Source organism: Globicephala melas, chromosome 8 (assembly GCF_963455315.2).
Source record: "Globicephala melas chromosome 8, mGloMel1.2, whole genome shotgun sequence".
Taxonomy (NCBI): domain Eukaryota; kingdom Metazoa; phylum Chordata; class Mammalia; order Artiodactyla; family Delphinidae; genus Globicephala; species Globicephala melas.
Window position 1 is genome coordinate 43,008,823 of NC_083321.1, and position 12,872 is coordinate 43,021,694.

General features: G+C 45.6%; 1 protein-coding gene across 2 annotated transcripts in view; it reads right to left on the reverse strand.

Annotated features, from left to right (window-relative positions):
• PARVA (parvin alpha) overlaps positions 1-12,872 on the reverse strand; it is a 182,525-nt gene that overhangs the window by 76,861 nt on the left and 92,792 nt on the right. For both annotated transcript variants that reach the window (XM_030831425.3, XM_060303493.2), the window contains 3 exons: positions 3,979-4,068; positions 3,828-3,898; positions 968-1,070 (listed from right to left, as the gene is read on the reverse strand). In XM_030831425.3, coding sequence (XP_030687285.1) covers positions 968-1,070; positions 3,828-3,898; positions 3,979-4,068 — 264 coding nt within the window. The remainder of the gene's footprint in view (positions 1-967; positions 1,071-3,827; positions 3,899-3,978; positions 4,069-12,872) is intronic.

Sequence of the window (12,872 nt, forward strand, 5' to 3'; positions counted from 1 at the left end):
TGTGTGGGGAACGGGTTGGAGGAGGTGAGATGGGAAGCAAAGAGGTGAGCTGGGAAATCGTTTCAACAGTTCAGACAAGTGAAAAATGCAGGGAGGAGGAATGCGGGAGAGAATTCTGAGTAAGAAACGGGCCTTGGAGACCCCCCCGCCCCGCCCCACAGCCATGGGGGGGCAAGGAAGAGGGGACGGGGTTCTAGTCACTCGGAGGGGCAGGAACATCTTCAGGAAAGTGGATGAGCTCAGCTGAGGTGCACGCAGGTGGAGGTGCCGAGTGGAGTGGGCAGCTAAGAATGAAAGTCTAGAACTTGGGGCAGTGGTTAGGATGAGAGAAAGTGGGGCGCAGAGAGGGGAAGTCCAAATCTAGTCAAGTTGAATCTGTCCTTTCATCACCAACCTCACCCTGAAGTCTCCCGTCCCCGCCTCCTCCACGCTTTCACACGACAGGTATGAATGGATACAGGGACATATACCCTTCCAGATGCAAGTTACCTGGAGACACACAGGGGCCAAGCATCATAAAGCACGTACTTCCGCATACTTGCACCAACCTATAGAGAGGTACGCAGAGGAACACACACACACACACACACACACACACACACACACACACAGAGGTCCATAGGAGAGAGGTACACGAACACATACGTGCATCTCCACACACATGTAAATAGACCTACAGAGGTCACAGAAGCACAATTTTCTGGAGAGGGCGAGGCATGTATTCCAGTGTACAGCGGAGTCTTTCCATGCTGATGACTCTCGTCTGTGAGGGGGAGTAGCCCCATCTGGTCACAAAGACTCCCTGTGCAATGCATTCATGTAAAACATTCCAAGAGGACAGCTAACTGATCTGTTATCCCACACAGGACCCATTCCTACTCCATTCCAGGTGGACTGCTGTGAACGGAGAACAACTCTAAACTAGGAGATTAAAGACGTCCACTGCAATATTCAACTCTCCTCTTACCAAAAAGCTTCTGCAGGACTTGGCCATCGTATAAATCTTCAGCCAGGTCTTTCACAATGATTCTTTCTCCAACCAAAACATCATTAATCCAGTCAATTAATACCTACACAGAGAGAGAGAGAATAAGAGAAGAGTCATGGGGTATTTCCTTATACAACAGCTTTCTCATCCTGGACAGTTAAAATTTAAATGAACTTCAGATTTTGAAAGGAACAAAACTATCCAAATGGCCCAGTATGTGGACAAGTAGCTGTAAGTGGGAGCCGCAGCGGCCCTGTTAACTTTCAGGTATGAGCTCTTCTAGTGCTGATGGTACCAGTGTCTCTGCTAATACCTCTGGCCGCTACCATTCCTTCCCCGAATGGCAAGCAACGTTTGCACAGTGCTTGGCTGTGTGGTTTTGCACCGGCAAGAGTATGGGCTTTCGAGTTATGCAAACTGAGGTTGAAAACCCCGCTTTACCTACTAATTAATTTGCGCATCTCTGGGATCTATGGACATCTGTGTGTGTGTGTGTGTGTGTGTGTGTGTGTGTGTATGTGTGTGTGTGTACCTCTGTGACCTATGAATCTAAGGCAAGCTAGTTATCTGCTCTGAGCCTCGGATTCCCCACCTCTATAACTGAGGTTGAAGATACCTCCCACACTAAGTGGTAGAAAAGAATTACAGGAATTCCCTGGTGGTCCAGTGGTTAGGACTTTGCGCTTCCACTGCAGGGGGCATGGGTTCGATCCCTGCTCAGGGAACTAAGATCCCGCATGCCGTGCAGAGTAGCCAAAAAAAAAAAAAAAAAAAAAAAATTACATGCGGCAAGGACCGAACGGGTAGTAAGGGCAGATTTTATTCATAAATAAAGCACTCTCCCGTTGTGACATCTGGCCAGGTGGTTACTGTGTTCAGGAGGGGAAATCAAACACAGAAGTAAACATATCTGCCCAAGGACAGAGCTAACCGTGAGCGGAGACAGGAATCGGACTCCTGTCCACCTCACTCCAAAGCACATGTTCTCCTCCCTGCACCAGGCTCCCTCTCAGTGGGGCTGTGCGGTCTCCTGCCTTGTCTGTAACTTAGCCCCCGTCATTCCCTGAGAGTCCTCCGTGCACCAGGCATCCAGCAGAGGCATTCCAGGTGATGTCTCACCCAATTAATCCACACAACACCCGAGGGGCAGGTAGCATCAGGTAAGGAAACTGAAGTTTGCACAAGGCCATTGCCTTTTTAATTTTAACCTCTTGTTTTGCTTATGAAGATATTATTTATATAAAATAAAATTAATTTTAAGTACACAGTTTGATGAGTTTTGGTCACTGTACACGGTTGTGTAACCACCACCACCATCAAGACAGAACAGTTCCCTAGCCCTAAGAAGGTTCCTTTGGTTTCTTTGTGCTCCGTCCCCTCCCCTGATCACAGGCCGCAGGCAACCACTACCGTTTTGCCTTTTCGACCATTTCACCTATAAGGAACATCATCTTTTGTGTTTGACTTCTTTGACTTGGCAGAAGTAGTTGCCTTTACAACACAGGTGGGAGCTGGGCTAGGTTTCCATCCCTGGCTGTAGCCCTGTGCCTTCAAAGCACATTGTTCTACCGTCCTAAGGCAGGAGCTTCCTTTTTCCCTTCCTCCCTCCTTCCCTCCCCTCTCTTCCCTTTCCCCTACCTTCCTTCCCACTCCCTCCCTCTCTCCCTCAACCATCCATCCAACGTCTATCCACCCAGCGTTTATTAACACCCGCTGTATGTCATACTCTGTGCTGGATCCTCGGAGTACCATGATGAAAAAAAGAGACAATCTTTAACCCCAAGCAGCTCACCATTTAGTGAAGGAGACAGAGAAGTACGTGAGTAGTTGTAACGCCATGTGGTGACTACAGTGACAGAACTAAATGCATGAACCAGCACACAGAGGGGCTGAGCGACGCCCTGGGGTTTAGAGAAAGCTTCCTGCAGGACGTGACCCAACTTTGGCTTCAGGTGAAGAGCAGGTAGAGCCCCTGGGGGCAGGGGCTGCATGACCGAAGGCCTGGTGGTGGCAGTGCCGAAGCAAGCACAGTGAGCAGGTGTGTACGGGGAGTCAAGCCAAACAGATCTGGTGTCCTTGTGTTGTCAGGCAGGGATGATCTGAGGTTAAAGAGGCAGCTAGACATGGAGGCTCAAACACCACCCCCAGGACTGTGGGCTTCAACGTGCACTTCTTAGGAAACTACATACGGGTTTTGAACAGGAAAACGATATATTCAGATGTGCATTATGAATGAATCACTCTGGCACCCAGTGCCGTTTTGTTCTAAGTGCAGCTTGAAGAAGCTGAAGAAGACAGACACGGGACGAGGAATCAGAAGGGGGATGAAATGAACATTTTTTGAGGGTGACCATGTGTCAGCCACTGTGCCAAGTACATTACGCACAGTATTTCATTTCATCTCATTCATTTCTGTTTGAACCTCATCTCCTCCACTCAGCTGCGACCATAAACAAACCATCTGGCTTTTCTGAGTCTCAGTTTCCTCATATGTAAAATGGGGATGATACTAGATCTTACTTCACAGGGTGCTTCTGAGGGACCTTGAGAAGAGTGGTGAAAGGACTGTGTGAGCTCTAGGATCCTGGCAAATGGGAACTGATTTGAGCTAACTTCTCCAGTGCTTATGGTCAACACCATTCGTTGGGCACTTGTCATGTCCCACTTCTGTTACCTTGTAGATGTCCACCTACTGGACCACGAGCTGCCTGTGGGCAGGGACTACCACGCCCTTCTATTCTCTCCGCAGTGGCTCATGTGGCGCCTGCACAGCGTGGGTGGTCTAGAAACACCTGTTGAGTCTGGGAGGCACCTGAAGCCCCTTCTAACTTCCTCTTACCTTTATCAGTTCTTGAAGTTTGGGGTCGCTGCGTGAGTTGGGATCCACCATTGTTCGCACTTCGTTCTCCTCTTTAAAAAGAAAAGACAGTCAGCGGGGTGGTCCCACCTGAAGGCATTAGGCTAACCCAGAGAACAAGAGACCCCATTACCCAGCATTGTGTCCTCAGGGTCCAGCTCGAAGGGGATGGGGCTGAGGGGCAGGTTGATGGCGTTCATGCCCTCCTCCTGAAGCTCTGACACTGCAAGAAGGAAGCACAGAGTCACACTGTAGCCCACAGACAACAAGGGGTGGGGCTCGTAACAGTCATGTTCCGTATCAATGTGGATCGAGAAATAAAAGCACCAAGGTGAGCCTATAGCTGTGACTCAGCCTGCATCCGATTCCTGCCTCTCCTTGCTAAAAGGACCAAACCGTCCCCTTCATCTCACCTCTTCTGACCGTCACCTCACTTGCTTTCCTGGAGAAATAGGGCACAGAAATCTGCCTCCTTTCAGAAATGATCTCGGGATAAACAGAAGGGAGGTGGGCACTGCAGCTTTCCTTAAGTCTCTGCCATTGCCTCCTGCCTGTCCCTCCTTCCAGGGCTTGCCATCTAGTGCAGGTGCACCTGACAACTCTTTGTTGACTGGATGAACGAGGTCCCCACGTTGAGGCTACATTTATGTTGTAGATCATTTCCATCCTCCGTTCAATCCTCCTCTGACTTCTCTCCCGATTCTGCTTCCCTGAGTATTTTTCTGATTATCCCGCCTCCCTCCTTCACCTGGCCCCAGCTGCTGCTTAAGAGTACCTCATTCTGGCCTCTCCCTGGGCTCTGGACCTGTCCCTTCAGCTGTAAGGAATCATGGGCCCTGTGGCCAGGCACCTCACCTCTCCAGGCCCGTTCCCTCAGCTGAACATGAAGACCTGGACAGGATGACCAGTAAGTTCTTTCTTACTTCCCAAATCTTAGAAATCTATGATTCCACTGTTCTCAAGAAAAATAACAAGAGGTCCATGACCACTAAAGACTTCCAGCCTGCTCCCTCCATGCACTGAACCCTCACATGAAGCCTTAGTAAAAGATAAAAATCCCTACCACAAAACCAGTTGTGTGATGGACCCTTGCTGAGCACTTACCTTGGATTTTTACCTCTCCTAAAAGCAGCGGCTCAAATCCCCTCATCTCTACTCAATTCCAGTTTGAGTAATTACTTTGCACCAATTAAGCACAGAATGACCATTTTCTCTGAAAGCATTGATCACCAAAGGGTTCTCAAAGAGCTGGTACGGCAGCTGCGATCAACCTTTAGTAAAAGCAATGTCCCATCTTTCCATTTTATTTATGTTTATTGACTATGGCCTCACGGAGCACCAGCATATACTTGCAAGAACTCTTAAGCACAAGGCAGTTGCTTACAAAGAGTTCTTTCATATTAGCAAACTCACTGATTGTTGCAGCTGGACAGGGAACGAGATTGCCTAAGAAAGGGAGTGAAACCCACTCTGCCCTAAAGGACACAACTCGCATTATGAAGCTGGTATTTAGTCCTGTTGCTGTGGGATCTTGACATTCATATGGGATATCAGCCAGTGACTATCTTGAATCTCCAAATCCACAGACACCCACCACTCTATATAATTCCCCCCACCCCCATAAAACATAACTGAAAAGTGTAAGTGACACCTTCAAGGCTTAAGTGATTCTACAGGTATAGGATTGCACGTGCTTTCCAGAGAACAACTGCTTCCTGTTAGACTCTATAATGTCTCCTAGCACTCCTCCTAGGACTAGCAGTTTGCTTTCTTTTCCAGGCTGTTTCTTACAAAGAAGCCAGATTTCCACTACTTAACAAGCACTGCGACGCAAGCAACGGGCAGTGGAAATAAAGTCACGTTTCAGTGTGGGTGTGAGACTGGGTTTACTGGCCATTGAAGAGACTAGCTCTCGCTGCCATCTATGACTCCTTCCCGTGTCCACCCCCCGTCACCACCCCCGGCCAGGTCTGTGCTGTCCAATACAGTAGCCATTAACCACATGTGGCTACTGACGTTTAAATGAATTAAAAATTCCATTTCTTAGTTGCGCCTGTCACATTTCAAGCGCTCAATGGCCCACATGGGGCAAGTGGTACCACACTGGACGGTGAGAATGTAGACTTCCTCACGGGAGATTCAGTTGGACGGCGCCGTCCTAGGTAATCCCATAGACCCAAATGCTGATGATGCCCGTGTTTAAATCTCCAGCCTGATGTATGCTTTATTATATATTTTTTAAATTAATAAGATGTAATTATCTAAAACTGAATTCAAGGCAACAGAATCAGGGATAGGATAAAAATGAAGCATCTTCCTGATGTTTTTCATGTACAAAAACAACCAGGCTTTGACCTCATTTATTCTCTATTGGTTTTATTTTACCCAGCATCACTGGGTTGTGAAAACAGAAGTCAAGCCGTTATTAAAACAAGACCCAGAAACAAACAAACAAAACCAAACAGAATCTCCAGCCTAGGCCTGACCCTGAGCTCTGGACTCAATGTCTCCTCTTATGTCTATGGGTGGAGATCTCAAAGTTACACGTCCAAGACAGAACTCGTGATTTTCAGCACCCTCACCCCCACCACAGCAACACTATATCAAGACCTGTTCATCCCCTACTCTTATCCTCCTCGGTGAACGGCACTACCATTTGCATAAGGGTTCAAGCCAGAATCTGAGGAATCACCCTTCACTTCTTTTCCTCACCGTTTGCAGCCAATACATCGGCAAGTTTTGTGGGCTCCACCTCTAAAACAGGACCCTAGACCCTATTCCAACCACTTCTCACCAGCCTCCCCACCATCGTCCTGGTGCAGATACCCATTATCTTTCACCTAAATAACCAGAACCACCTTCTAACCAGCCCACTGCTTTCTGATGCACTGCCCCCGCGCCCGTCTACTTCCTATAGCACAATCAGAATGATCTATAAAGATGTAAACAGCTTTCTCCAGCTTTAAGCCTTCCTCTGGCTTCCCATCATACTCAGAATAAAACCCCAACTCCTTCCTAAGACCTACAGGACCCTCTGATTAGCCCCCTGCCTCCCTCTTGGATTGTATTTTCTCCACAGCACTCATCATGATCTGAAATACCTATCATTTCTACGTTTGTTAGCTATCCCCCCCTTAACAGAATGTAAGCCGTGGGAAGACTGGCACTTTTTCTCTTTTGTTTGTTATGAGTCTCCGAAGAGGAGCCAGACTGCCTAGAGTCAAATCCAGGCTCTATCACTTACTAGCTATGTGACCTTGGGCAAGTTCATCAACCTCTTATACCTCAGTTTCCTTATCTGCAAATGGGGACGATAATAATATTGCCTACCTCCTAGGGTTGTTGAGAAGATTAAATGAGTTAATATATGTAAAGCACTTAGAAGAGTGTCTGGTACCTGGTAAGAGCTATGTAATTATTTGCTATTATTACTTAAAATGGTAAGTACTCAAGAACCATTTGTTGAATAAATGAAAAAAACTGTTAAGACCACCCCTCCACTGCACAGGTTGTAAGCCAAAGCACAATGTAGCAAAGCAGTGTATAGGATGTAAAGAAGGATTTCAGCCTGTCCTTTGGGGAAAGAATTATATTTGGGCCTGACCCTGTGTGTGCGTGTGTGGGCACATTTCTAGGGCAGCATTTCCAGCATACATTTTTTTTTTTTTTTTCTGTGGTAGGCGGGCTTCTCACTGTCGCGGCCTCTCCCGTTGCGGAGCACAGGCTCCGGACGCGCAGGCTCAGCGGCCATGGCTCACGGGCCCAGCCGCTCCGCGGCATGCGGGATCTTCCCGGACCGGGGCACGAACCCGTGTCCCCTGCAGCGGCAGGCGGACTCTCAACCACTGCGCCACCGGGGAAGCCCTCCAGCATACATTTTGTAAAGAGACAAAAGCTGCCTCTGTCCCAAGACTATTGTACAGCCAGAGCCAATTTGTGAATATAGAGATATTTACACCTCTAACATGTGACTAGAAATGCAATATTTGCAGCCAAATATAAAGGTGGGTCTGCACGGGATCTCTTTTTCTGTGTAGATCATTGTTAAAAATGTTTTCAGATGAAAAATTCCCAGTCAGAAACACTCCCCTCTGCCCTGCCTCTTTAATTCACTCACAGAGACAAAACAAACCCGAGAAGAAAGGCTGAGATATGTTTGCAATTGGAAATGTTTTTTTTTTTTTTTCAGGAAATGATTTGGTACAGGAACATCATTCCCATCCCATTAACTGCTGAATTGGAGCCAACTGTTTGTAAAAGTGAATATGCAAACTGCCCGGTTCAGGCCTGGCCCCCGCCCCATGGGGCTGCATTAGTGGCCACATTCCCAAAACAGCCCGCGTGCTTTGGAGGTTTCATTTCTATTAAGCCAAAGCAGGACCCAGCAGAAGCCCCTCGCCATCCTTGTGCTCTGAAAGAGAAAGGGCTGCAATTGAATTTCCTCGGCATAGAATATGAATATGATGTTTATCCCTCGAACCTCCTCTAACAATCTAAAACTAGGTCTGAATGTGCAGCCCTCAGTGTCTCGTGGCGCCATTAGTCATAACTTAATAAACAGATTAAATGCCCAGCTGAAGGCCGGGCTTGGGAGAGCAGGGCGATTGCCTCAACTCCTGAAGTGCTCACCATGAGAGAGGGGGCATGGCTTTTCTGGGAAACACAGTCTGACTCCGCACCCAGCTGTGCAGCAGAAAAAGTACACGGATGGGCTTTGGAGTCTGAAAGAGCTAGATCTGAATCCTACTTCTATTTTTATCAGCCATGGGACCTTATGTTAGTGACTTAACCTCTCTGAAGTTCGGTATTAAAACAATTCTGTATAAAACAAGAGTATAGGGACTTCCCTGGCAGTCCAGTGGTTAAGACTTTGTCTTCCAATGCAGGGGGTGTGGGTTTGATCCCTGGTCGGGGAGCTAAGATCCCACAGGCCTTGCGGCCAAAAAACCGAAACATAAAAAAAACAAAACATAAAACCAGAAACAATATTGTAACAAATTCAATAAAGACCTTAAAAATGGTCCACATCAAAAAAAAAAACAACAACACGAAAACAAACAAACAAACAAAAAAAACCCAAGGGTATAGCTGACACTATTGATTTCCTCTCCAATACTGATTTTGTTTTTTCTCTGCTGAAAGAACCCTCATTTTGTTCCAGTATACACTCTGCCTCCTGTGCCTCTAGGTACCTAACTAGTACATGGAACACCAGGATTATAAAGTTGATGGATACGATGAATAGTAATTTCCCTTTCCTTTTTTTCCATGAGAAACAGAATAGCTGCAGGCATCTCTTACACTCCAGAATATATATACAGGTGCTCAGTGAACACCAGACAGAAAACAAGTATGGTGAGAAGAATGGAGAGAGGTTTCTAAGAGTACAAAAGGGTCTATTTATGGAAGGTCAGTAATTTCATTCCTTCAACCAATAAACATTACCAGGCACCTCCTCTGAAGCAGACCTTGTGTCAGCACTGGGGATAAGGGTTTGGGGATCTGACATGAGTTTGCCTCAATCTGTTCACAGGTGGTGGGAGAGGTAGGCACAGAAAAACACAATGGGCAGTATGTTGCACTCAGGGGTGAGAGACATGTAACTAGATGGCTGTGGGAGCTCGGGGGGAACAAGGATAACTTTGGATGTGGAAGACTGGGAAGGATTCCCAGAAAGGGGGACAGGTGAGCTGGACTTTGAAAAACTTAAATTTTCACCCAACACAGGTGCCCCACAAAAAGCACATCTTGTGTATAAACAGCAAAGTGTGGACCAACAGGGCAGGTGTTGAGAGAGTCGTGATTATGCCTGAGCACCAGGAATGCAGGGCGCACACAGGGGAAATGCGGGGAAGAACAATGGGCCAATAACTAGGTGAGGTCCAGAGTGTCAAGGGCTGTGAATTCATCTGTTCCCCCGCATGCCCTGGACCATGCTCCCCGTGTCTACAGATGAAAACCCCAAACAACATACTGAGGGAGGGCAAGAAGATAAGCAAGATGTTTTCTCTTTCAGTGCAAGTGGGCCCCAGTGAGATACGTAGGCTGCTCTAGATGCTTATCAGGACTCCAATGATTAATTTCTGGCCCTCGTAAAAGATACTCAAGCTCCCTTAATTTCTAAATGGCTCAAGGGCCACCCCCCAGAAGTTCTTGCAGCTAGAGACAACTACACTGTCTGGTCAGCAAATCCCAACAATTTTTCTCTATATGAAAAATCAACCTGAAAGAACATCTACCAAAAAACTATAGCTAACATACTTAATGGTGAGAAACTGGAATACTTATACCCTAAGATTGGGAACAAGGCAAAGATGTCTCTTCTCACCACACCTATTCAAAATCATACTAAAGGGCTTCCCTGGTGGCGCAGTGGTTGAGAGTCCGCCTGCTGATGCAGGGGACACGGGTTCGTGCCCCGGTCCGGGAAGATCCCACATGCCGTGGAGCGGCTGGGCCCGTGAGCCATGGCCGCTGAGCCTGCGTGTCCAGAGCCTGTGCTCCTCAACGGGAGAGGCCACAACAGTGAGAGGCCCGCGTACCGCAAAAAAACAAAAACAAAACAAAACAAAAAAATCATACTAAAAATTCTAGCTACTACAATAATACAGGAGACAGAAATAAAAGGTATACAAATTGGGAAGGAAGAAATAAAACCATCTTTGTTTGTAGATACCATGATTAACTATGTAGAAAATCCCAAAGAATTGACCAAAACAAAATGAAACAGAAAAAATCCATACTCTTAGAACCAGTTAGTAATTATGACAAGGTGGCAGGATAGAAGGTTAATATACAAGTCAATTATTTTCCTATACACTGGCAATAACTGATTAAAATTAGAAATTAAAAACACAATATCATTTATAGTAGCACCCAAAAAAGCAACACTAAGATATAAATCTAACAGAATGTACACAGGGTTGATATACAGAAAATTACAAAACTCTGATGAAAGAAATCAAAGAAGATCTAGATAAATGGAGAGATAGTCAGTGTTCATGGATTATAAGACATAGTATTAAGATGTCAATTCTTTCCAAGTTCACCTATAGATTCAAGGTAATCCTAGTCAGAGTCACAGCAAGCTGTTTTGTGGATATCGACAAACCGATTCTAAAGTTTACACAGAAAGGCAAAGACCCAGAGTGGACAACACAATATTAAATATTACACAGGAAGGCAAAGACCCAGAGTGGACAACACAATATTAAAGAAGAACAAAGTTGGAGGACTGACACTATCAGACTTCAAAACTTACCATGATGCTACAGTAATCAAGACAGCGTGATACTGGCAAAAGAGTAGACACATAGATCAATGGAACAGAATAAAGAACCCAGAAACAAACCCACACAAATACAGTCAACTGATCTTTGACAAAGGAGCAAAGGCAATTCAATGCAGAAAGGATAGTTGTACTAACAAATAGTGCTAGAACTGGACGTCCATCTGCAAAAGTTAATCTAGATACAGACCATACACTTTTCATTTTCTTAACAATATCTTTCACTGAGTAGAAATTTTAATGAGGTCCAACATCAACTTTTCCTTCATGGATTGTCCTTTTGCTGTCATATGTAAAAACTCATTGCTAAACCCCTAAATCACATAGATTTGCTATGTTTTCTGTAAATTTTATACATTATGTTCTATACTTAGGTCTGTGATCATTTTGAGTTAAATTTTGTGAAAAGGTCATTAAAAACAAGGAAAGTCTGAGAAAATGTAACAGCCAAGAGGAGCCTAAGAAGATGTGATGGCTAAGGGTGATAACGGTATCCTGGAACAGAAGAAGGACATTAGGTAAAAACTGAAGAAATCTGAATAAACTATGGACTTTAGTTAATAATAATATATCAGTATAGGTTCCTGAATTATAATGAATGTACCATACTAATGTACGATGTTAATAAGAGGGGAAACTGGGCATAGGCATATGGGAACTCTCTGTACTACCTTTGCATTTTTCCTGTAAATCCAAAAGTATTATAAAAACAGTCTATTAAAAAAATCAACCCAAATTTGCTATTTTTCCAACCACATAGAGTGTTCACTGGGGGGAAATCCATGATTTTAAGAGACATATGTTTCTTCCCATCACCAAGGAGAGAGTGGTAATTTATCCAACATTAGCTGAGCCCTATAGAAGCATTTGCACGGGAGGCAAAGCACAAAGACCATTTCAAAGCCCTACAGTGCAAGCTGTACTCATTCCCAAGTGAGAACTTGTTTCCAGGAAGAAAGTGCCTGGTTTTTTGCTTTGTTTCCAGGGCTGAGATGAGAAGACAGAGCTTCCTCATAACTTAAGGATGCTGGGCAAGGTCATTTCTGCTTTCCCGAGAAGAGGTCTGTCCCGCGAGCATAACCGTCACTGAAGGTGTCTTTAATGCTTTCTCCGGAACTGCTCTGGAAACTCTATCTATCCATTGTCCCTGATGGGGCCTTTACATCATGGGCTTTGGTATTAGTTTTCTATTGCTGTAGTAACAAATCACCACACACTTGGTGGCTGAAAACAACACAGATTTATTATCCTGATGGTTTGGTAGGTTAGAAGTCCAACATGGGTCTCACTGGGCTAAAATCAAGGCATTGGCAGGGCATGTTCTTTTCTGGAGGCTCTGGGGGAGAATCCATTTTCTTGCCTTTTCTGGCTTCTGGAGGCCACCTGCATTCCTTGGCTTGTGGCCCCCTTCCTCCATCTTCAAAGTCAGCAATGGGGGGTGAAAATCCTTTTCACATTGTACTACTCTGACCTCTTCTTCTGCCTTTCTCTTCCACTTTTAAGTATACTATGACTACACTGGGCCACTTGGATAATCCAGGACAACCTGCCTATTTTAGAGTCAGCTGATGAGCAGCTATAATTCTATGATGAGCAGCCATAATTCTACCTGCAACCTTCATTTCCCTTTGCCATGTAAGCTAACATATTCACAGATTCCAGGGATTGGGATATGGATTTCTCTGGGAGGCCATTATCCTGCCTATAACCGGTTTCTTAGTTAAGGGACCCTTGGTTAA